At 52.2% G+C, this 20,470-nt stretch overlaps 9 protein-coding genes across 9 annotated transcripts; 2 read left to right on the forward strand and 7 right to left on the reverse strand.

Moving 5' to 3' along the window:
- Positions 1-168: 168 nt before the first annotated feature.
- Positions 169-1,298, reverse strand: ASPVEDRAFT_155120 (D-aminoacyl-tRNA deacylase). Its single transcript, XM_040808441.1, has 5 exons — positions 1,243-1,298; positions 1,013-1,191; positions 906-954; positions 630-856; positions 169-566 (listed from the first exon to the last, which is right to left on the reverse strand). Exons 1-5 carry the CDS (start codon positions 1,247-1,249, stop codon positions 516-518), a joined length of 513 nt encoding a protein of 170 aa, XP_040673000.1. The 5' UTR covers positions 1,250-1,298; the 3' UTR covers positions 169-515.
- An 875-nt stretch (positions 1,299-2,173) lies between these two features.
- Positions 2,174-2,965, reverse strand: ASPVEDRAFT_362318 (uncharacterized protein). Its single transcript, XM_040811164.1, has 2 exons — positions 2,731-2,965; positions 2,174-2,653 (listed from the first exon to the last, which is right to left on the reverse strand). Exons 1-2 carry the CDS (start codon positions 2,760-2,762, stop codon positions 2,341-2,343), a joined length of 345 nt encoding a protein of 114 aa, XP_040673001.1. The 5' UTR covers positions 2,763-2,965; the 3' UTR covers positions 2,174-2,340.
- Positions 2,966-3,252: 287 nt separating this feature from the next.
- On the reverse strand, positions 3,253-3,926 carry ASPVEDRAFT_116911 (uncharacterized protein; the record flags this gene model as incomplete). The annotated part of the gene is made up of 2 exons (XM_040805622.1): positions 3,253-3,672; positions 3,723-3,926. Coding segments are annotated over 2 exons (624 nt in total), but the record flags the coding sequence as incomplete, so codon positions are not given.
- Positions 3,927-3,945: 19 nt separating this feature from the next.
- On the reverse strand, positions 3,946-6,286 carry ASPVEDRAFT_46589 (uncharacterized protein). Its single transcript, XM_040813587.1, has 7 exons — positions 5,861-6,286; positions 5,770-5,809; positions 5,592-5,720; positions 5,424-5,541; positions 5,012-5,375; positions 4,500-4,961; positions 3,946-4,444 (listed from the first exon to the last, which is right to left on the reverse strand). Exons 1-7 carry the CDS (start codon positions 6,100-6,102, stop codon positions 4,321-4,323), a joined length of 1,479 nt encoding a protein of 492 aa, XP_040673003.1. The 5' UTR covers positions 6,103-6,286; the 3' UTR covers positions 3,946-4,320.
- A 1,651-nt stretch (positions 6,287-7,937) lies between these two features.
- Positions 7,938-12,507, forward strand: ASPVEDRAFT_141597 (putative ABC transporter; the record flags this gene model as incomplete). The annotated part of the gene is made up of 3 exons (XM_040807763.1): positions 7,938-8,228; positions 8,276-11,425; positions 11,470-12,507. The coding sequence occupies 3 exons, from the start codon at positions 7,938-7,940 to the stop codon at positions 12,505-12,507; spliced, it is 4,479 nt and encodes a 1,492-aa protein (XP_040673004.1).
- Positions 12,508-12,588: 81 nt separating this feature from the next.
- ASPVEDRAFT_33474 (uncharacterized protein) lies at positions 12,589-13,632 on the reverse strand (the record flags this gene model as incomplete). The annotated part of the gene is made up of 1 exon (XM_040810742.1): positions 12,589-13,632. One exon carries the CDS (start codon positions 13,630-13,632, stop codon positions 12,589-12,591), a length of 1,044 nt encoding a protein of 347 aa, XP_040673005.1.
- A 279-nt stretch (positions 13,633-13,911) lies between these two features.
- On the reverse strand, positions 13,912-16,001 carry ASPVEDRAFT_46592 (uncharacterized protein). Its single transcript, XM_040813588.1, has 2 exons — positions 15,326-16,001; positions 13,912-15,284 (listed from the first exon to the last, which is right to left on the reverse strand). The coding sequence occupies exons 1-2, from the start codon at positions 15,527-15,529 to the stop codon at positions 14,163-14,165; spliced, it is 1,326 nt and encodes a 441-aa protein (XP_040673006.1). The 5' UTR covers positions 15,530-16,001; the 3' UTR covers positions 13,912-14,162.
- A 389-nt stretch (positions 16,002-16,390) lies between these two features.
- Positions 16,391-18,641, forward strand: ASPVEDRAFT_46596 (CRAL-TRIO domain-containing protein). Its single transcript, XM_040813590.1, has 4 exons — positions 16,391-17,668; positions 17,715-17,756; positions 17,802-17,901; positions 17,946-18,641. The coding sequence occupies exons 1-4, from the start codon at positions 16,868-16,870 to the stop codon at positions 18,485-18,487; spliced, it is 1,485 nt and encodes a 494-aa protein (XP_040673007.1). The 5' UTR covers positions 16,391-16,867; the 3' UTR covers positions 18,488-18,641.
- A 27-nt stretch (positions 18,642-18,668) lies between these two features.
- ASPVEDRAFT_177724 (putative endoglucanase) lies at positions 18,669-19,821 on the reverse strand. Its single transcript, XM_040808796.1, has 2 exons — positions 19,516-19,821; positions 18,669-19,462 (listed from the first exon to the last, which is right to left on the reverse strand). The coding sequence occupies exons 1-2, from the start codon at positions 19,597-19,599 to the stop codon at positions 18,830-18,832; spliced, it is 717 nt and encodes a 238-aa protein (XP_040673008.1). The 5' UTR covers positions 19,600-19,821; the 3' UTR covers positions 18,669-18,829.
- Positions 19,822-20,470: the final 649 nt, after the last annotated feature.

Here is a 20,470-nt window from a genome sequence, read left to right on the forward strand (position 1 = left end):
ATGGGCCAATAATCCTAATTCATGGCTCGGTAATAGCAAATCTAACTATTTACTATAGTTATAATCTGATATCACTGGACGCTATATCGTGGAATCTATTAAAAGAATCCTGGGGTTGGAAAAGTAGAAGGTCTCGAGTCTATACAATATTAGAAGAGAATATATCCAGTTATTATAACACTCTAGTCCCTATTCCTTGACCGGCCTTGCGCCCTGATCCCTTCCTAGTAAGTATACAGTAGAATAATACAGGCCAGTACTGGGGTGTCTGCGCTACTTAAGCCATGACTATTGCCCTTGACGCTAGCTTGTTCCTTCCACCCATGGGATTAAATAGAGATGCATTCTTCTTCTGCCGTCTAAACGCCTGGTATTGTGAGATGAGGCATGTCCAGGCAGAGCTCATAGCATGAGGTTCCGCTGCGGAGAAGAAAAGGGTCAAATTAGAAGCTTCCCTCCCGCGCAAGAGAGGAAGAGGGTGGAGTTGACAGATACAGCTACTTGAGTCTCGTACTTTAACCCAGGGCTGGAATTCCCTGCGGCTTGGTGACGATCTTAATAGTGACCTGGTTCCTTAATCATCAGCACAGCCATAATCTATTTGATTATAGTGTTAAGGGATGACATACCACCGAGTCCGTGCTTTCGTAGGATATACCGCTTGGTGCAATCTTACTTAGAGGCCCGGCCATCATCGCTTCGAAGACATCGTCCCTCACCCGCTGCGGTTCATAGATATCGCGCAATTGTTTCAGAAAGCGTCTATATTGGTATTGCGCTCTTATCAAACGGGCCATGTCTGGAGGGGTCCTTGTGGCTATATTTTCGGGCTGACAATGTAAGATAAAGTGCGGTACTGCTGTAGTGAGCATTTAGGCAGACAGCTCTCAAAGATGCCTACATACTACACAGTATCTCGCCTTTTATTTCTTGAACATTCCTCTTCCACTCCCCCTGAAGCAGCACGCGTCAACCTCCTACCATGTTTCGCAGTGATACGTATACCACTCACCTGAGTCTCGTTTGCCTCGGGCCATAGCATTGTCTGTAAAATTCTTTTGGCCATTGAATCTGCATCGTCCTCAGTATCGACTTCTTCAATCCCGATCAAGGCGAGAATGCCCTGGTTTGAGGAGGCTATAAGGTGCCCATTGACAGTGATGTGTGCCGATTTGATTCTTTGAAGACCAGCTAATGCTGCCATTTAGCGCAGGCCAACTAAATCTCTCCGCATGTGATTACCTTTCATATTGATATATCGCCTAGTGCATCAATCGTGGACTACTGTAATGAAGATGAAACAGTGCTGGAAGTTGCTGGCCCGAAAGTGTTGCTGTCTAGGCCATATAATCAGGTCATTGTTTCCGTTCTAGGGCTTGTGTAACATGCCCTGGGACCGTGAACGGAACACTCATTATTATTACAGCAACGTACTACCTGCCCCCGACTACATGCGGTGCCCCCAACCGAAATGACAAAGCCGCCTCGTAATTTAATTTGGGTTTTGTTTTCCCGCTGCCCTGGTCTTCATGGGGATCATTCCTCGAGGCTGGTCAACCTTCTTGCATCCACGCCCTCAATAACATCTGCTAGGCCTGTTTCTCCCTGAAAAAGAACAGACATTTGAATATATGGCAGATATGACGGGCATTGATCAGTTGTCCTCAGATACATATGGGGCACCGCCCAAAGTCCCGGATACACGCCACTCTCCCTCCACTGAGGCCCACGCTACGGAAGGCGACCCTTGTATATGCGAAATTGCGCACCTTCTCCTTGAGACTGGTATTTCCTCGAGGAATAATACGCCCTCTAGCTCTGCGTCACGAACGGATTCGGAAGACAAACCCAATGCATCCGGCATGACGGGAGAACCGTCTGTAGGAACAAACCAGCAGAGTCACGACCAAGATGACATTGCTCGAGTCTGCTTTGATTTCGATTTTGGATCTGAGGTTGATGTTGATGTTAAAATTAGAGGAGAATTTGCAATGTCTTTTTTGTGAGCCGCTTACCTTTTCCTTGCACTTGTGATCAACTGCGCCATTAACAATATATAGATTATGATCCTATGTGTCTCGAAATGCCCAATATTTTAGAGCTTAGATAAAAAGCCTGCTGTGTATACCACGATTCTGAATTGATCACTTTTCTTTTCCTGGCTCATTAACCTTACAGGGAGTATTAGTCTATTGAAGCAAAGGCTCAGGCGCCTTTTTACCCTACTAAGCAGAGTAACCAGGTACTCCCTAGTTAATGACTATCAAATCGAAAGCATTGCTATCACCGTTCCCAGCGTTTATTATAACTTTGCCGCATACTTGGAGCTAAATGGCCACTTCAGAATAACCCAATAATGACAGATCCCTGCACAACTGCGTGAAGCTCCAACGCAACATCGGCCCTCAGATCCAAGTTAATCCGAACGTTCAGAGTGGGTGCGTTCTCGGAGACTTGGTACATTCCGGCGTTGCGGTGCGTGACTCCACGATCCCCCCAAGGTCCTTTGGGTAGAGGCTCTCCATCAGTTTGAGGGCCGTTAACGTTGGGCTTTTCTTCTTTCCCTTGGCCGGCCTTGTCCTTGGTCTGATCCTCGATGGGCTGGTCCGCCTTGGACGCATCGTCCTGCTTCTTGTCCCCCTTCTGTGCGGGACTGATTAATAAGTCAGTCTGGAGTTTTTGTTGAATACATTCATGGATGCAGATTTGAAGTCGTGAACGGGCACATACTTTTTGACTCCGTCAACGGGACCGGGAGGCATATTTCAGTGGAAGATTTGGAGCGTGGAAGATAAATTTAAGCATAGATAGCTTGAATTCGTAGTTACCATCAATGTCTTCGGTGATCTGCGAGAGTACCTTATACCCTTGTCAACCCAAGGTGCTGCATGCAGACCAGTGAAGAAGTTTGTGTAACGTAGTATCTTGTATACTAAGCCAACGCAACTCGTCATGGACAGCGGAAAGTGTGCTACGCTAGCGCCTGGTTCAGCCTGTCATTTCTCTATACAGCTGAATTCCGAATGGATGGACCTATATCTACTGTAACCTTTATGGTCTTGCTTCCAAAAACATCACTATTGTCACTGCACACTCCTGGAAGAGGGTCGTATCTCAGAACTGGAGGATATTATGGTTCCCCTTGCTTGGTCCAACGAAGGCTGTCGTTCACCCGTTCGAGTCTGAAGCTTCCTGGACTGGTGACATAGAAGGCTTTGCTGGCCGTCGCGCCCTCTGCGGATACCGGACCATTTTCAGTTCAACTTCAATATGTTCTGCACCGGCTGGTAGGTTCGTAGACTGATTTTCTCTGGTGTCAAAATAGAGCCCCCAAAGATCAGGTCCCGCTGGAGATCCAGAATCTAATCTTTCTTCCTCATTGGACTCCGAACCCAAGCTGACCGCAATCCACCTGTGGCATCCGTTTAATGATATGGATCCCTCGTCATCGTGCAAACCAAATGGCCCACTGATGTGGCCTTCTCTTTCTTTGGCTCCACCCCACGCTAGTTGGTGCGTGTTGGCGTCAACGAAAGCCCAGCGCAGCTGTGGTGGTGTTTCAGGGCTGACTGTGACGAAGCCGACCGTGTTGCCTTGCTCAAAGTCAGGGTGTGCGTAGAAATGTCCATTGAACGGCACCATCCCTCGCACTGGGTGGTGGCTTATATACATCTGGAATAGTTATAGCGTTGTTGAATCTGTCAAGTCTCGCTGGATCATACCTTTCCGTCCATGCTCAAATAAACCTTGGCATTTTGGATCGCCATACCTGACGGCGAACGACATTCGGCGAGCAATTGGTATCGCTCCTCCTGCTTGGTGGCGGTTTGTTCGTTTCCGTTATCCTGGCTGCGCCTGTTGCTGGCTTCGCTTATCCCATAGACCGTCGGGACCATGGCCGCCATCATTGCAACCCCGATCACCATCTTGGATAGTTGTTCTGGTATATTTCTGCGTCGTAAGATGATTAAAGGGATAAACTACTTACTGGAGGCAGGACGAATGAATTATATACAGAATCAGATGCTGCACGGTTTCGGCCCACCCCCGCGCATGTTTCCGCTTCCGGAATGTCGCACTTCCGTATCAACTTCTTGTGCGACAATTGACAGTACGGCCACCGACGATTTGGATTGGGATTGAACAGCAGGAATGAAAACAGAATTTAGTTGTGGCTGTAACACTGCTGAATGATGGATGGCTCAATACCGGTGATGATACAGTGTACGGCGACTATCCTCAGAAAGCTTATCGCAGGTCCTTAAATTACACAATTAACACATCATATTCCATGAGCTATCGCTACCACCAGTAGTTTTCTCAAATTGTATACCGGAAATCAGGGGATCCCTCGAGGATCTTCTCCCCTCGATCCGCCTTGCGGTTACTTATCCAGAAATGAAGACTCAGCGCCGCCACCACCACGAGAAGACACAGCTGACATCTAACAATGCGGTTAGTCTCGCATTCCACTCTCATGATCAGACTTGAACACTCACGTTATAACAGCCCAAATGCCAGGGATATAATCCGGCGCATCCTGCGACCGAAACACAAGACTCCCCGCAATCCCACCAATCCCACCAAACGCAACGAGCGTGGCACTGGCAAACGCACGAGTCCACTGCCCCCGAATATTATTTGCCTGGTAAGCCATGCAGGCGGGGATATTGGCATTCACGCCAGCCGTTGTCAGGAATACGCCGAAGAAACGGACTGCGGAGCTCTCGGCAAAACCCATAATGGGGAGGCCGATGAGCGTGACGACGCTGTTGAAGACGAGGATGGGCGCGCGCATGCGGTACTTGTCGCCGACCCATGAGGTTGTAATCATGAGAATCCCGGCGAGGACAAATGGGGGTGCTATCAGGCACTGGGATGCTGCGACACTGAAGCCCATGTTATCACGAAGAATGATGGGTAGGAAGTAGGCGATGCCATAGGAGAGAGTCGTCAGGGCGCTGTTCAGCTGTCAGATAGGGGAAAGATGGCAAGACTTGGGGAAACTGACAAGAAAATAAACGCAAACGCCCAGATCTTTAGATCCAGTGCTGGGCGGAGGAACTTGCCCAAGCTGAACGGCTCTGGGTTGGCATCTGCGCGGTCTCTGTTCAGTCGGCGGAGGACGAAGGCACATTCCTTCTCGCTCAGGAAGCCCCATGCCTTATAGGCTCTATCAGGGAAGTCTACAACGAATATCATGCACAGGATCCCAATAATGAATGTCAATACCCCTTGCATAATGAAAATCCATTGCCAGCCGTTCAGGCCTTGAAGTGGTGCCATCTCGCTGAAGCCAAAGGCGAGAATACCAGATAGAGCAGATGCAACGCAACCGATCAGGTAAAACAGTGAGTAGCGCTTTTGGACCTCGTCTGCAGCCGGGTTAGCATGCTTCAACAGCCGGGAAACCCTGTACTAACATCGCGAATACCAGCACGACAGAAGATACACCGAGCCGGGAAAGAAACCAGCCTCCAGGATACCCAGAAGCGCTCGCAGCCCTGCCAGCGTCTGCCAGTTCGGGGAGTATGCAAACCCCTAAATAAATACAGTTAGCACAATTCACACCAATAGAATGAGAGCCGTACAATTAGACATGCGCCCCAGGTCATCACTATTGTGGAGATGAATGTCCGAGGCCCTATCTTTCGAATAATGGCGGTTGCCAAGGGCTGGAACACGATGTACGTCACGAAGAAGACGAGCACCATGATAGACTACATCAATCAGTGAGACATTTAACAAGTGTAAGGACTCAGCACAAACATATCGAAAGCCGACCGCCAGCTCAAGGTCCTCCATCATTCTAACGTAAAGCATCAGAAGTAGCTCAAGACAAGGTGATGCATAATGTTACCCAGTAATTGCCGCCACCGACACGTTTGTCCGGTCCATCAGACTGATGCAGTACGCGGCACCGACGATTATGATCAGCCGACGGTCAACATGATGGATGATCCTCCGCTGCTCTTCATAGCTGTACTCCTCATCATCGTCGATGTCAACAACCACGCGTTTGGTTGGGGGGGGACTCTCGACATTTTCAATATTCTCCGCAGACACTCGCTCAGCGGAGACCTTTTCGATGTCGTTCACCATGTTGGAAGGCTTGATTTGCGAAACTATTGGGGAGCTACAAGGTTGGACAATCTCGCGGCGACTTGGACCTCTTTATACCCCTATCAGCCAAGCAAATGCAGGACAGCTAGCTGCATCTCCCTCGTGTCACCCCAGGTTTCCTCGACTTAGCGCGACGCCAGCGGGGGAGATAGGAGGGGGTCCCTTGGCAGCGCCTCTCAATTGTTGAAGACATCAGCAGATCGTGATGTCAAGATCTCGACGCGAGCACACGTCGCTCTGCAGAGTGGTCTGTTTTGGCGCTCGCACCCATATCCACAGCATAGCATATCCTCGGCACTTTGTCGGTTATTCTACGGTGCGGTTCACTTCTCAAAGCTTAACGCCACTGGCAGTCTCGCCCCGGTGGCTAGAGCGGGAGTTGTTTCCTGACCCTGGCAGGTTGCAGGGTTCATTATCCAGCATTGTCCAGTATCTACAGTGTGTCCAGGATCGTCCAGGATTGATAGCAACACCGTTGTTGAGGGTATATATTCTAACTACAGACTGCAGCCAAAGACTCAAATGCACGAGTCATTCCATGTCCTTCTTGATATGTCTCAGCTGTCTACCCCGCAACAGCCATGGCCCATTCTCCACTGGCCCCACGCAATCCCCAGACATCAAGCTCTCTGTGACATATCGAGCTTTAATCACCGGTAGCGAGAGCCTAGAAAAGCCGGGCCATGTCCGGCGTGTCGCCTCCCATGCTGGGCAGTCTTGATGTGGCGCCAGATGCGGAAATCTGCTCCTAGCGGCCCAGCTGACTTGACCAAGTTCCCAACCGCTCGGCCCATCGCTCTGTCTCCCAGTCTGTGCTCCCCGGGCCTGGCTCCTGTTCTTTCCTAGCGTCATTGCCAAGTATACCAACATCGTCGAAACGTGGGTTGAAGAACACAAGTGCCAGAACTTAATTCGAAAAATGCGGGGTGGGCGGAACATTAAGCTGTTGCGCTCCAACCACAGACTCTGCATCAGTTTCCGTTTCGATCTGCTCCCGACAATTCATCGACTAAAGACATTTCATGTTTCGGTGTTGCAGACGTGTCTCACCCTCTCACCGTCTCACCGTCCGTCTCACCGTCACTCTTTTCGCCGCCGGACATCTCCGTTACCAGTCTCCTCAAAATACCCCAGCCTTAGAGGAGCCGCGGAGACTACGGACCAGACATTTCACTTCCCCAGACATGCTCGTACTATGACTCCTAGGTTCCTATTTGGCCCGCTTTGATATTCATGCAGAACTTCAGTTGTTGTGTTTGATAAACTATCGCGACCGGTGAGTCATGACAGTCAGCGGCTGCCAAAAATATATATCTATTACCTATAAACTGGTATTTCCGCACAACCAGTTCGCCAAGGTTTGCAAGTCAGTCTGGAATTCCCAATCCGCGGTTCGAATTCCTGATCTGCAGAGAAAATCGCGACGTAAAACAATGCCGGTAGAGAATGTGCAGGTTGTCGTGTCTTGGCGCTTCCACCTGCCATTCAGGGAGATCTGTGGACCCTTTCGGGCTTGTGCATTGGGTCGTCGACACACACCAAGATGAGTCGAGATGACGAACTCTCCACCGGATTGACTGCGGCTCTGGTGCTCACCAAGCAACGACCCACGAAGGCTGAGGTGGATTACTGAGTCCGAGCAGATGCAATTTGCCAAAAATGTCGGTGCCTGCAGATCTGTGATTCATCGCGAAAAAAAGGCTTGAAAGGAGTCATCGTCCCCTGGACCGATAATCGCCCCGAATATGCCTATCGTTTTATCGCCTCATTTATAGCATGTCCTATCCCCTATCGCCTTCCAATGGTTGACAAAGATGCCCCCTTCGCAGCTCGCCCTCGCGGCCTCCTCGACCGCCTGCGCTGTCGCCGGTGCGCTGACGACTCCACACGCATACACCTTGGTCGCCAGCTGTCGCAATAAACCCTACAATTTGCTTGCGTCGGACAGCGATGATGAAACAATCACAACCGGGAAATTACCTCGATCACTGTGGCAGCGCGTCTGCCTTGTGCTGGTAGGCGCTGTAGGCACGGCCGCCGCCTTCTGGTCATGGATGAGCACGGATGCCTCAACGACAGCTAAAATCCTTCAATTTGTGGCATGGGTATGACAACGCTTGATAGTGCTCAAAAATGTATGTTAATTTTATAGGCTGCGATTCTATTTCAAGAAATCGTCATCGCAACCCGCCAAAATCCCGCAGATAGGTATAGCCTAGGGTGGTACAGCGCCGTGCCTGCCTTGGCTACTGGCCTTTCAATTGTCGTACCCGATCTTCTAGCCTTGCACAGCGATGAGCGCATTGCTGCCCTGGATGCTCAGGATGCCCTGTCCATCGTTCAATTGGTGGCCGCGGTTATTTTGCTGGCTGTCGACCTATCCCTTCCCCGAGGGCCGGTTGTGTACCGTGACGGCAGGCTGGTCGATCAAAAAGATTCTGTCTCGTTTCTTAACCGTTACACATTCGCTTGGGCAATGAGGACCCTGTCCCTCGCTGCGAATAATGGCCGACTTAACCCGGAAGACCTGCCGCTCGTTGCCCAGGAGGTTCGTGCTCAGACTCTCTCTGAGAACTTCTTTGCCGGTGACTCTACGTCGGTTCAATGGAAGAGATGGTTCCAGCTTTACTGGCGGAATGCGGTCGCTCAAATTACAATCCAACTGTTCAGTGGTGCAGTGCGCTTCCTGCCGAACTTTCTGCTTTTGATCATTCTCCGGCTCTTCGAGGAGCGTGATGCCGGGGTCGACAACCAGCTGCAGTTGTGGCTGGCTGCATTGGCCCTTGGGCTGTCGTTAGTTGGAACGTCCTGGTTAGAATCACTCAGGAACTTCATTGCCGATCTGAAGATTTCGCTGCCAGTCAACGAACAGCTGTTTGCTATAATCACGAAGAAGGCAATGGGCCTGAAAGACATCGTGGCCCCTGCCCAAGATACCGATACAGATGAGGATGAGGAAGATGATGAGACTGATGAAGCTCCTCGAACAAAGCACTCGATTTTGAACTTGCTTGGAGTCGATGTGGAAAATATATCCGACTTTATTCAGTACAGCCACCTTCTGCTTGACTCTGTTGTCGAGCTTGTTCTGACCACTATCTTCCTGGTATACCTCATGGGATGGAAGTCCACAGTGGCTGCCTGCATAATCCCCTTTTCACTGACTGCAGTCTATTTCACGATCACGAAGAAATACAGCGAAAAGGAACAAGCGCTGATGGATCGCCGCGACGAGAAATCAGCCTCCCTAACTGAAATGGTCCGCGGCATACGGCAGATCAAGTTCAGCGCCCTCGAGTCTGAATGGTACCAGAAAGTGCAAACCCTGCGTGGCAAGGAACTGCAAGACCAGAAGGCTGTGTTCATCTTCCACGTCTATCTTACCGCCATCTGGACCATCGGGCCTGTTTGCATGAGCTTTCTATCCATCACATCATATATTTACTTCAATGGAGGCATCTCGCCGTCTACGGCGTTCACTGCGCTGTCGCTGTTTGAGAACTTGCAGAACGTTCTGAGCATTCTCCCCGAGGTCGCTACTGATCTTTTAGACGCGAGGGTCAGTTTGCGACGGATTGCTCGTTTCCTCGGGCTTGAAGACCACGCTGATGACCGGACACCTGGGCATGAAATAACTTTTAGCAATGCGACAATTACGTGGCCAACGCGCTCTGAGGATGAAAATGTAGATCAGTTCCAGCTGAAGGACCTCAACCTCAATTTCCCTTCCCATGCACTCAGCGTCATCGCCGGCCGCAGTGGTGCGGGAAAGTCGCTTCTGCTGCACGCTCTGATCGGCGAAGCAGACGTCGTCAAAGGAGATGTGGTTGTCCCCCAGGGCCAGCCTACTTCAGCTCCTCAAGGCCCGCATGACTGGTTAGTCGATGGCGTGGTGGCATATGTTTCGCAAGATCCTTGGATTGAGAACGCGACTATCCGCGAATCAATTCTGTTCGGCCACCCCTGGAACAAAGCTCGATACGACGAAGTCATCGAAGCGTGTGCACTCCCGCCAGACCTGAAGATATTCCCCCAAGGCGACATGACGGACATCGGTGCCAATGGAATCAACCTCAGCGGTGGCCAGAAGTGGCGTCTTGCATTGGCACGGGCCCTCTACAGCCGAGCCAGTATTCTCGTGCTGGACGATATTTTTAGTGCCGTTGATTCCCATGTTGGGCGCCACCTATACGAGCAGGCGCTGACCGGCAGCCTGTCCGAGGGGAGAACAAGGATTTTGGCAACCCACCACGTGAAGCTGTGTGTCGATAGTGCTGCGTACTTGGTGAAGCTGGAGAATGGAAGCCCTGCTCCGCGATACCTGGACGTCTCTGGTGACGAGTCTGCTACGACGGTAGACAGCTCCGAGACATCTGATAGCAGGCCCAATTCACCGAAGCCGAGCATCAAATCGAGCGGTCGCCGGGAGTCTGTTTCGCAACCTAACAAGTTCTATGAAGAGGAAAAGCGCGAGACTGGGGTTGTCAATGCCAAGGTGTACAAGGCATATGTAAACGCCTCTGGAGGCTACTTACGCTGGGTCATGATTCTGGTTGTCCTAGTCCTCATTCTCTTGCTTAACCTGGCAGTTACATATTGTGTTACGTTATGGACACGGTCGTACGAAAAGTCCACCGACTCTTTGCTTGTGCAGCCTGGCAGTGGCAACGGCATTCAAGTCTCCCAGCGAACGAAGCTTGACAAGCGTCTTGTATACTATGGCTCAATCTATCTTGGGATTTCGGCCTGTGCATGGGTTATTGAAATCGCCCGCATCGCGATAATCCTACACGGCTCACTTAAAGCATCCAAGGCAGTCTTCGAACAATTCACCGCAGTCTTTTTACGTGCTCCGCTCCGCTTCCTGGATACAACCCCCGTCGGCCAGATCCTCAACAGATTCACCTCCGATTTTGGAACTCTTGACTCTGATCTGGCTCTCGACCTGTCTACTACCATCCATGACATGGTTTCCATTCTTGGCGTCTTGGTGGCGGCTCTACTAACGGCCCCTCCCATCGTCGGACTCGGCGTTCTTTGCCTCGCGGCTTCGTGGGGTGTTGGCTACTTTTACGTGACCGGTGCTCGAGAGGCGAAGAGACTGGAAAGTACTGCAAGGTCACCGATATTTGAGCTTGTCGGGTCCCTCCTGACTGGGTTGCCCACTATTCGGGCCTTCGGACGCGAAGAGGCATACCTGAAGCGGATGTACGATCTCATCGATGTGCATTGCCAGGCACTCTGGCATCGACGGCTGTTTACCTGCTGGATGGAGTTTTGGCTGAGTTTAGTAGGCGCACTGGTGAGTTCGATCCAAGCAACCTCACTACATAGCTAACCGTCTAGTTCGTCGCCTCCGTAACAATGACGTTCGTCGGTATCCGCACGCTCGATGCGCCCCTGGCTGGATTCGCACTCAGCTTTTCACTCGACATGTCGAGACAGATCTCCTGGCTCTTGTCGCAGTACGCTGACCTCGAGGTCAACTTCAACGCCGCCGAACGTATCATCGAGTATACGGAACTCGAACAGGAGCCTCAAACTGGTGTGGATGTCCCCGCCGCCTGGCCGACGAAGGGCGAGGTTGAATTGACTGACCTCACGGTCGCCTATGCGCCCTCTCTCCCACCTGTGCTGCGCAATCTCAACTTCTGTATTCGGCAAGGCGAGCGCGTTGGCGTTGTCGGACGAACGGGTGCTGGGAAGTCCTCACTTGCCATGACACTTCTGCGATGTCTCGATATCCGCTCGGGTTCAATTCACATCGACGGGATCGATATTGGAACTATTAAACTCCACGACCTGCGCTCGCGTGTTGGCCTTATTTCGCAAGACCCCGTTGTATTTGCAGGGACAGTTCGCGAAGTCCTGGATCCGTTCAATCAGCATGGTGATGCCGAACTACGCGATGCGTTGGAGAAAGTAGCCCTCTCTACGCCAAATCAGGCCGCTTCTATTTCCAACTCTGACTCTCCTGAAATACAACCCTCGACGCCCTCGCATATCCCGCTCTCGTTTTCAATTGCCGAGGGTGGTAAGAACCTTTCCCAAGGCCAGCGACAGCTCCTCTGCCTTGCGCGGGCTCTTGTCTCCCGTCCGAAAATCCTTGTCATGGATGAGGCGACGGCAAGCATTGATATGGAATCTGATATCCTGATCCAGCGCGCGCTGAGGGAGGAGATATCGGGGTGTACGCTGATTGTTATTGCGCACCGGCTGTCGACGATTGCGGACTTTGATCGTATTGTTGTGCTTGAGAAGGGCGAGGTGGTTGAGATGGATAAACCCAGCAAGTTAATGGGTATTGCGGGTGGTGTTTTTAGAGGGCTTGTTGAGGGGAGTGGTGAGAGAGATGCTATAGAGGGGATGATATTTGGAGGGTGATATATGGAGAGGGCTCAGCGTGATATCTTATTGTAGCTTGTATATATAGATTCTTTCAGTGTTTAAAGTATAGAATGATGCTCACACAGCCGGAACCTGCAGCTGGTCCCAAGACACCTTCCCAGGCCATCCGTCTGCATCAGCCCCCGTATACCCAAGCGCCTCCTGCCAGCAAGTATAGCTCGCCAGGTCCTCGTCCGTCCACTGCGTCCCAGGCCCGTCGCTATACTTGCCACAGCCAATCTCAACCAACCTCTCACCCATAGACTTGACAATCGGACTATCCGGCTCGCCCTTGAAGAAATCCGCCCCCGGAAACTCCTCATACTCCAGCTCACCACCATCCCCATCCCCATCCCCCTCCTCAGGTGGAAACAAACTGGGGTCAATCGGCACCCCCCTAGCCGGAATCTCAAGCACATCGCCAGCCTTGACATCCTCAACCCCCTCCAGCCCATTCACCGCAACAATATACCTCGCCGGCACATCATACTCCTTGGCAATACACTCCACCGTCTCCCCGGTCTTCACAACATGCTCCCCGCCATCCCAAAGCTCCCTCCCAGGCTCCAATCCACCCCCAGTAACAAGCCCATAAAGATTCTCCCCGGGACACTCAGTACTCCACCCATCCCTATGCCCCTTAATCTCCATCCCGGCCCCAGCCCGCCTCAAATAAGCAATTGCATCTTTAATCCCCTCAACCTGCTCCCCAGTCGGCTCCATAAGCCCCACCTTCCCCAGAAACGCAAGAACGGCATAATGGTTCTCATTGAGTGTACTATTCCCATTCGCTCCGGACATATGGCCCTTACCGCGGCCGTCGAAGACGTACCCGTGCTCGCATACGGCCAGGTTATACGCGATGTCCATCCAGCCTTGTTCGGGGTCGGCTAGGTGGTCGTCCTGGATGGATTTCATGTAGGCGCTGCAGTGGGCGTGTGGGCGGGTGGTGTAGACGGGGCCGACGTAGTGGATTTTTGTCCCAAGGTTTGCCGCCGGCATGGGTTTGTAGGGTTCTGTTGGTGGGGTGGCGTTCCAGGTGCTTCGGGGGACGAGGAACATGGGTGAGGCGAGGGGGAGGAGCGGGAGGGTTAGGGTTAGGAGGGTGGATAGGTGAGGCATGTTGTTTTGTTTGGTGAAGCCGTGGGCTTCTGTGTTAAGGGGTGGGTGTGGTGGAGGAGGGTGGTGTGGAGGGGATATTAGGGTATGGGGGTATTATTATTTATATTGAATCAAGTTAAACTGGAGTCTTGGACAATTAGTTGTTGTGGGGTTTGAAATCCGATGATCTCGTATCAATGCCATTGAATGCTCGAACTTAGCGAGATGAATTCCACAATTGATGAACAGGCTCCGCATAGACAACCCGTGGGACAAATATAGAAACAAATATAGAAGCTGCAGGGCACGAGCCAAGGAGAACACGAGTCTGGTGCCAATCGCGTGCTGGGGGTGGATACACCGTGGAGAGCCCGGATGTGACCTCGTATTCACTAAGTTAGTGGATTCTGTGAACATTCTCTGCATATTTTTTCCGTTGAGAGCTATTGAGAGAGGACAACAGAGGCACCAGTTCAGGTGTTCCTATTTACAGCTGCACTAAGGACGATCCGATAATCATGTCAAAAACGCAAACTCAGGTAAACAGCTACCTACTCCTTTACCCCCGGCGCCAGATAGGAGGTAACCTCAACCTCCCCATCCGCCTTCACCATGCAGCAGATATGGGTATGCAAGCCATGGCACTGACTCAAGTCCTCCCCCCCAGCTAGCCCCTCTAGAACCCTGACGTACCCATCGCAGAAGGCACCACGCCCCTGCGCTCTCATCCAATCTGTGAGCCCGTCCGCGACAACACGGTCGTTAATCTGCGCTTTGCGAATCGGGATGTAGAATTTGATATCGGGGAGGGAGGCGCCGGGGGCGATGTCGAAGTAGTATTGGTATCCGGCTATGAAAGCGGGGCGTTCACTGGCCATGTCGGGGTTGGACGTTGAGTTGGACTCTGGGGTTGCATCCGAGGAAGGGGGAGGGATGTCGGCGTCGTCTGCAAGGTCCACTGGCGTAGGCATGATGGCTTTGACGAGTTCGTGCAGCGGGCGTAGTTTAGACTCGAGGGTTGGGTTTGTGACTCGCCCGCCGAGGGTGAGGACTTCGCGGATGGAATTGTAGCGCGTTCGCGGGGTGGCGAAGTAGAACTTGAGCCGTGAGGCGGACGGGGCGATGTTATCAACGGCCAGCATGAAGGGCTTGAGGTCGGGGCCTTCGGGGCTGGTGCTGAGGAAGTCGGTCAGGGCGTCGAGGGCACGGCTTGGTCCTAGGGCTTGGATGGCGGACATGTACTCAGACAACGGTGCGAATCCCTGCTGGCCCAGTTTGCGCGGGCTCATGTATGTCTTGGACGTTGTGCCGTTGCGGCCGAACTCGAAGCAGACCAGCATCGTGGAGCGCAGGGGCATTCCCGACGAGGACTGTGACTCTTCCACGTACTTTACCTTGTCGTGGTCGTAGAATGTGGAGAGAAAGTGGCTCGTCCAGGACGGATCCAGCTGCGGCAGGATGCCTGCAAGACGCTGGAAGAGCTCGAGAGAGGGAGACTGGTTGAGGGGATCAAACCGGGTGCCGCTGAGTTCGTTGATGGCTTCGATAGTGAGACGCACATCGGGACCGCTGGCTGATGTGTCCCATTTCCACGAGTATTCCAGTGGGATACCAATGTCGGAGACAAGAGACTTCCAGCCGTTGTCATCGGGCTTGGGGCCGAGATAGGGAACCTAGAGGTCAGTATTTCCCACCAAGGGGCATGGTAACATACTATCCAGTGGTAATGGAACAGGAGGACCTCGAATTGCTTTTCCACAGCGTACCCGGCCTCCTTCAGCATCAGAGCAAGCTGCGGACCGGTACGCTGCCACCAGTGGGCGTGGCTTGGTCCTCGAGACGGCTCCAGCTTGGAGAGCACATCCAGTGGCTCGAGTGACTTTGTCCGGCTAGGGCTGGTGTCTGTTTGGGACAGCATGTCGACGTTCTGAACATCCGCAGATACAGCTTCAGCTTTCAAAGACCAGGGGCCATCGGTCTTATCTATCTAGACCAGGCTCGGGCTGCATCGCTGCGAAAGCAAACATCCACGTGGTTGATGCTACCTGTATATCGACCGTTATTGGGCGAGATGTTGAGTAACAGTGCGCTTCGGAGACCGATACATCCAGCCAGTGACTGGCGCGTTCTTTGGCGGCGAGATCACAAAGACAAACTCATAGACTGGCTTTGGTCCACTGGGACGAAGCAGGGTATTTTTGATTGCTGCATGCCCAATCTCATGGTCAGACCAGGTTGGAGAGGAAGGCCTATCACAGCAACCCAGACCTTTTAATTCCAGCCGGGCAGGGCAGGCCCGTGGTAGACCTTGCATAAGCGGCGTCGCAAAAGGTTGTCGCCGGTCCCCGCTGGAATGTTTGGATCTTGGATATGGTACGAGAGGACCATCGTGAACAGACGTTGAGCTCGGGGCTCGGCCTTGGAACTCGCAGCTCCGATAAGGCCGAAGTGCGAGAATTAACTGAGAGAGGGACATATATGTGCTATGCTAATGTCTAGTAATCGGACATTAAATTAAGAGATGACAGCATATAAAAAGCAATATCGAGAATTATTTCTATTATGAGATGCCTGGTTGGATTTCTGGCCCGACCGTGTGACTACCACCACTGAAGTTTCCGTGGAGGGCAGTTTCCCCCGTATCGATGAGATCAGTAACAGACCGAGGAGTCCGTGAAAGGCAGTTCCTCTGTCAATTGTTTCACTCCAATGTGGGGATTGTTTGGATTATCGGCACGCGAGCCGGACGGGGACAGAGTTCAGCCAGGAACACATGTCCGGGTCAGGGGTAGTAAATTCTGGAAGAGGACTTTGATGATGATTGACAGTTCCTCCAGACCGTTCACTCCAACACAGTCTCGTGCAGTCACAGACCGCTTGTCTGGTGTCATTGCGTGGGATTCCAGCAGTGGCAAGACAACTGGCAGTGCCCACTGGCCCATTCATCCAGTCAGCCAACAATAACAACAATCATGCATCCACTAAACAAACTAAGCCGACAATCAACAATCCTGAGCCAATAATGGCAATAACTGGCGGGCGGCGGAGGAATCACAGCTACCGAGGGACTGCCCAAGTGGACTGTGCACTGCGCTTCTGCGGGGAAGTGGGCTGCCTGTTCGTTTGCTTGCAACAGGGGATTTTTCTTTTCAATTTTGTTCATTTCTGTCATATTGTGATACAGTCACTGCAACCGTTTATTGTTTGTCAGATACCTCTGTTTCCTGTTCAACTGCTACGGCATGTCGGTCGTACGATGAAGGACCCGACCAGCATCCCCCCCGGCTTCTGGGGGAATCTGTCCACTCTGCAGGAATCGCGTCTGCAGCAGCTCTGGACCCTCCTGCTGCACCTGGCAGAGGCCTCATCGCTCGGCGCTCTCGAGCAGTTTGTCCGCGTCAATAGCCTCGAACCCGTCCGCACCTCGCTCTCCTCGCTGTCCTCCCGCTCCCAGCCCAACAGTCGCCGCAACTCGCTCTTCTCTCGCGCCGAGGGGACCATCGTCCGTAGAGGCAGTCGAGCCTCTGTCTCTGTCCACCATTCCCGCCTCCTCCAGACCTTTCGCGACGTCGGCTTATCCTCTACCCAGGTCCGCAATGTGCGTCGCTTCCTCGCCGTCCTGTCGCCCGAGGATATCCGCTTCGGGGTCCTGACTGCGGCGAAACATGAACACCCAGACGTTTATCTCTTGAGGTTTCTGCGAGTGTCCAAGTGGGATGTGAACCAGGCGCTCGTTCACCTTTTGAACGCGACCGTGTGGAGGCTGAAGGAGATGCAGGTGGATAATGTGCTGTTACCGCGCGGCGAACTGTACGCTGCGCAGAACGAGCAGGATCTCTCAAATCAATATACCGCTGGCGAGGCGACAGGGTTTCTGAAACAACTTCGAGTTGGAAAGGGCTTTGTACATGGTGTTGACCGTATGAGTCGGCCCATCGCTGTGGTGCGCATACGCTTCCACCGGCCAGGAGAGCAGAGCCAGGAAGCTCTGAACCAGTTTATTACGCATGTTGTTGAGAGTGCCCGGCTGCTTCTAAAACCACCTATTGAGAGTGCGGTATGTTCTATCTATCTCAGTATTCAAGTCGTTGCTGACGGATTAGATGGTTTTGTTTGACATGACGGGCTTCTCGCTGGCCAACATGGTATGTTCTTCTTAATACACTGCGATATATTGCTAACATCACCAGGAATACGCCCCAGTCAAATTTATAATCCGCTGCTTCGAGATATACTACCCCGAGTGTCTCGGCGTACTCCTCATCCACAACGCTCCGCGGGTATTCACAGGTTTGTCGCCTCGATATATTAAACAGCCCATGCTAACCACGCAGGCGTCTGGAAAATAATCAAACCCTGGATCGACCCCCGCCTCGTCGAGCGAATCCACTTCACATACACAGTGCAAGACCTCGAGCAATACATTGACCGCGATCAAATCATCTCCGAGCTCGGCGGTAACGAAGACTGGGAGTACGAGTATCTCGAGCCCGAAGCAGACGAGAATAGCGCCATGAATGACTACGCAGCCCGCGACACCCTCCTCGCCGAGCGACAATCCATCGGCGAGGAATTCCTGTCCGCAACGTCCCGCTGGATAGAAGCCTCTAGAACGGGAAGTGTGACGGACATACAGGAGGCGGTTGCGCACCGCGAGGAAGTTGTCGAGCAGATCCGGCTGAATTACTGGGATCTGGACCCGTACGTGCGCGCGAGGAATAATCTGGATCGCACGGGGGTTATTCAGGAGGGTGGGCTTATTGATATGTATCCTGTGCCGAAGCAGCCGTTGCCTGTGGCTGTTCAGATTCGGACCGCGAAGGTTCTCCAGGTTGCGCATGTGCAGAGGGCGCAGGTGAAGATTGTTAATGTTTGATGGATGGATGGATATGAACTTGTCATGAGGTTATGATTCTGCCGTGTACTTACTAGCGATGTTCTGCTTGTATGATATCTTGTTTTATGGTGAGATAGTGAATAATATAGTGATTGTTGTATCAAAGCGCAAATACATTAGATATTGGTCAGGACCTTCTGATACTCGTATACAAACATAAGCAGGTTAAAACACTCAGTCCCGACTTCACATGGTGTTGAATCAAACAATCAGCATAGGCAGACCACATCCGGAGGAGACCAGATGAATGGATATGAGTTGATCATATCCTTGTACACCCAAGAAACAAAGAAGAAGGAAGGAATAGTCAATCCGTCAGCCCTAAACAACAGAGGCAGTCTCAACCGGCTTCGCAACAGTCGCAAACCCATCACGAGGAACATTCCCAGCAACAGTCTCAACCGGTGCCGGCGCCCCCTTGACCGAAATAATAGCCGCCTCGCCAGGCCCAACAACACCAGCACCGCCCTCATGCCCATCCCCATCAACAAGCTCCTTCCCCTTCAGATCAGGGTGACATTCACAAGTCTTCCACTTGACCCCCGCATCCCCAGGACAAGCAACCTCCTCAAACTCCACAACAACATTATCCCCAAACACACCCGCCCCGCCCATGATATCGAAGTGGTTCGCATACCCATGCGGGTTCAGCTGGCCCGGCTGTGGACACCACTGCTCGTTGCCCACGAACGGGCACAGGTTGGTCACCATGACTGTAATGGACTTCCCACCCTCGCCGCCGTCGCCGCAGGTCTCGCAGCTGGATACGCCCGTGGACGTGAGGCGGTAGCATTTCCCGCAGCCAGACCCGCACCAGTGTTCCATCCCGCCGCCGTCGAAGAGGGATTGGCTTGCTGCTGCGGTGTACACGCCGGAGGTTATGCCGTATTGCCAGTCGAAGGTTCCGGCGTTGTTGCCGCAGCCGCAGGCGCCTTGCAGGCCGTCGCTATAGTGCTGTGTTGTGTTAGTTTCTTTGTTTCCTGGTTTGTGGTTGGTTGGGGACTTACAGTGGTGGTGGCTAGGCTGGCGAGGACACCCATGGTGTTGCTCAGAGTGGTGGCTCCGGTGAGGACTTGAGTTGTGAAGCGCATGTTGATGTAGTAGTACTTGTTTGATTAAGGTGAATTAACTTGGTGAAGTAGTAAGTAGTTGTTGGTAGTAGGGCAAGGTAACTTGAAGAAGTTTGTTAAACTTTGTCTGATGACCTGACTAATGACAGAGGTACTTGGGGAACGAAGAGCACAGAGATGTAGGAAGAAAGAAGAAAAGACAGAGAAACCAGCCTCGAGCAGGACTTTATACCCCTGATCATGGGCTCGCTACCAGATATTGAAGTGACTCAGGGCATGAAAAGTTAGACAGGATGCGTAAGTTTGCGTGTGCCCGATCAAGGTTTGAAAAGAGCATCATTCCTGGAACAAGGCTGGCCTGGTCCGATGAGATCGCGGTGTAGGATATTAGGCAAGCCATAACGTAGGCAAAGCTTAAATCGAACCCGATCCTGACGTTTTCCTGGATATGAGCGGGTACGGCACCTACAACGCTCGTCGCTTTGCTACTCCGGACTGGATGTAGACCGCTAGTTACGTACTTTAAGGCTGCGGCTGTGGTGTCGATGACCCTATGCCGCGAAGATAAGGAATATGTCCGGACACTGTGACATCCTCACCGAGATGGTACACGATGGATAGCGGGCGGACTTGGTGAAGGTGGGCCAGCATACGTTGAAGTTCAAGATAGAGGATCAGTATGAAGTTGACTTTGAGTCACAAACTATGCATTTAGTGGGGCGTGGATTGGCATTTCCCCGTCGACAGACCGACTGTCAGGCCAAGAGCCATTGGTACGTCTGGTTCAGCTAAATCTGGGACGGGTTCCTGGTCCAGGGCAGAGTTACTTCCATGGCCTTCAAGAGGGTCTGGCCCAGTCTTCCTACCTGGGCTTGTTTCAGATTCAACTCAA

The sequence above is a fragment of the Aspergillus versicolor genome (genome assembly GCF_001890125.1).
Source record: "Aspergillus versicolor CBS 583.65 unplaced genomic scaffold ASPVEscaffold_12, whole genome shotgun sequence".
NCBI classification, from domain to species: Eukaryota; Fungi; Ascomycota; class Eurotiomycetes; order Eurotiales; family Aspergillaceae; genus Aspergillus; species Aspergillus versicolor.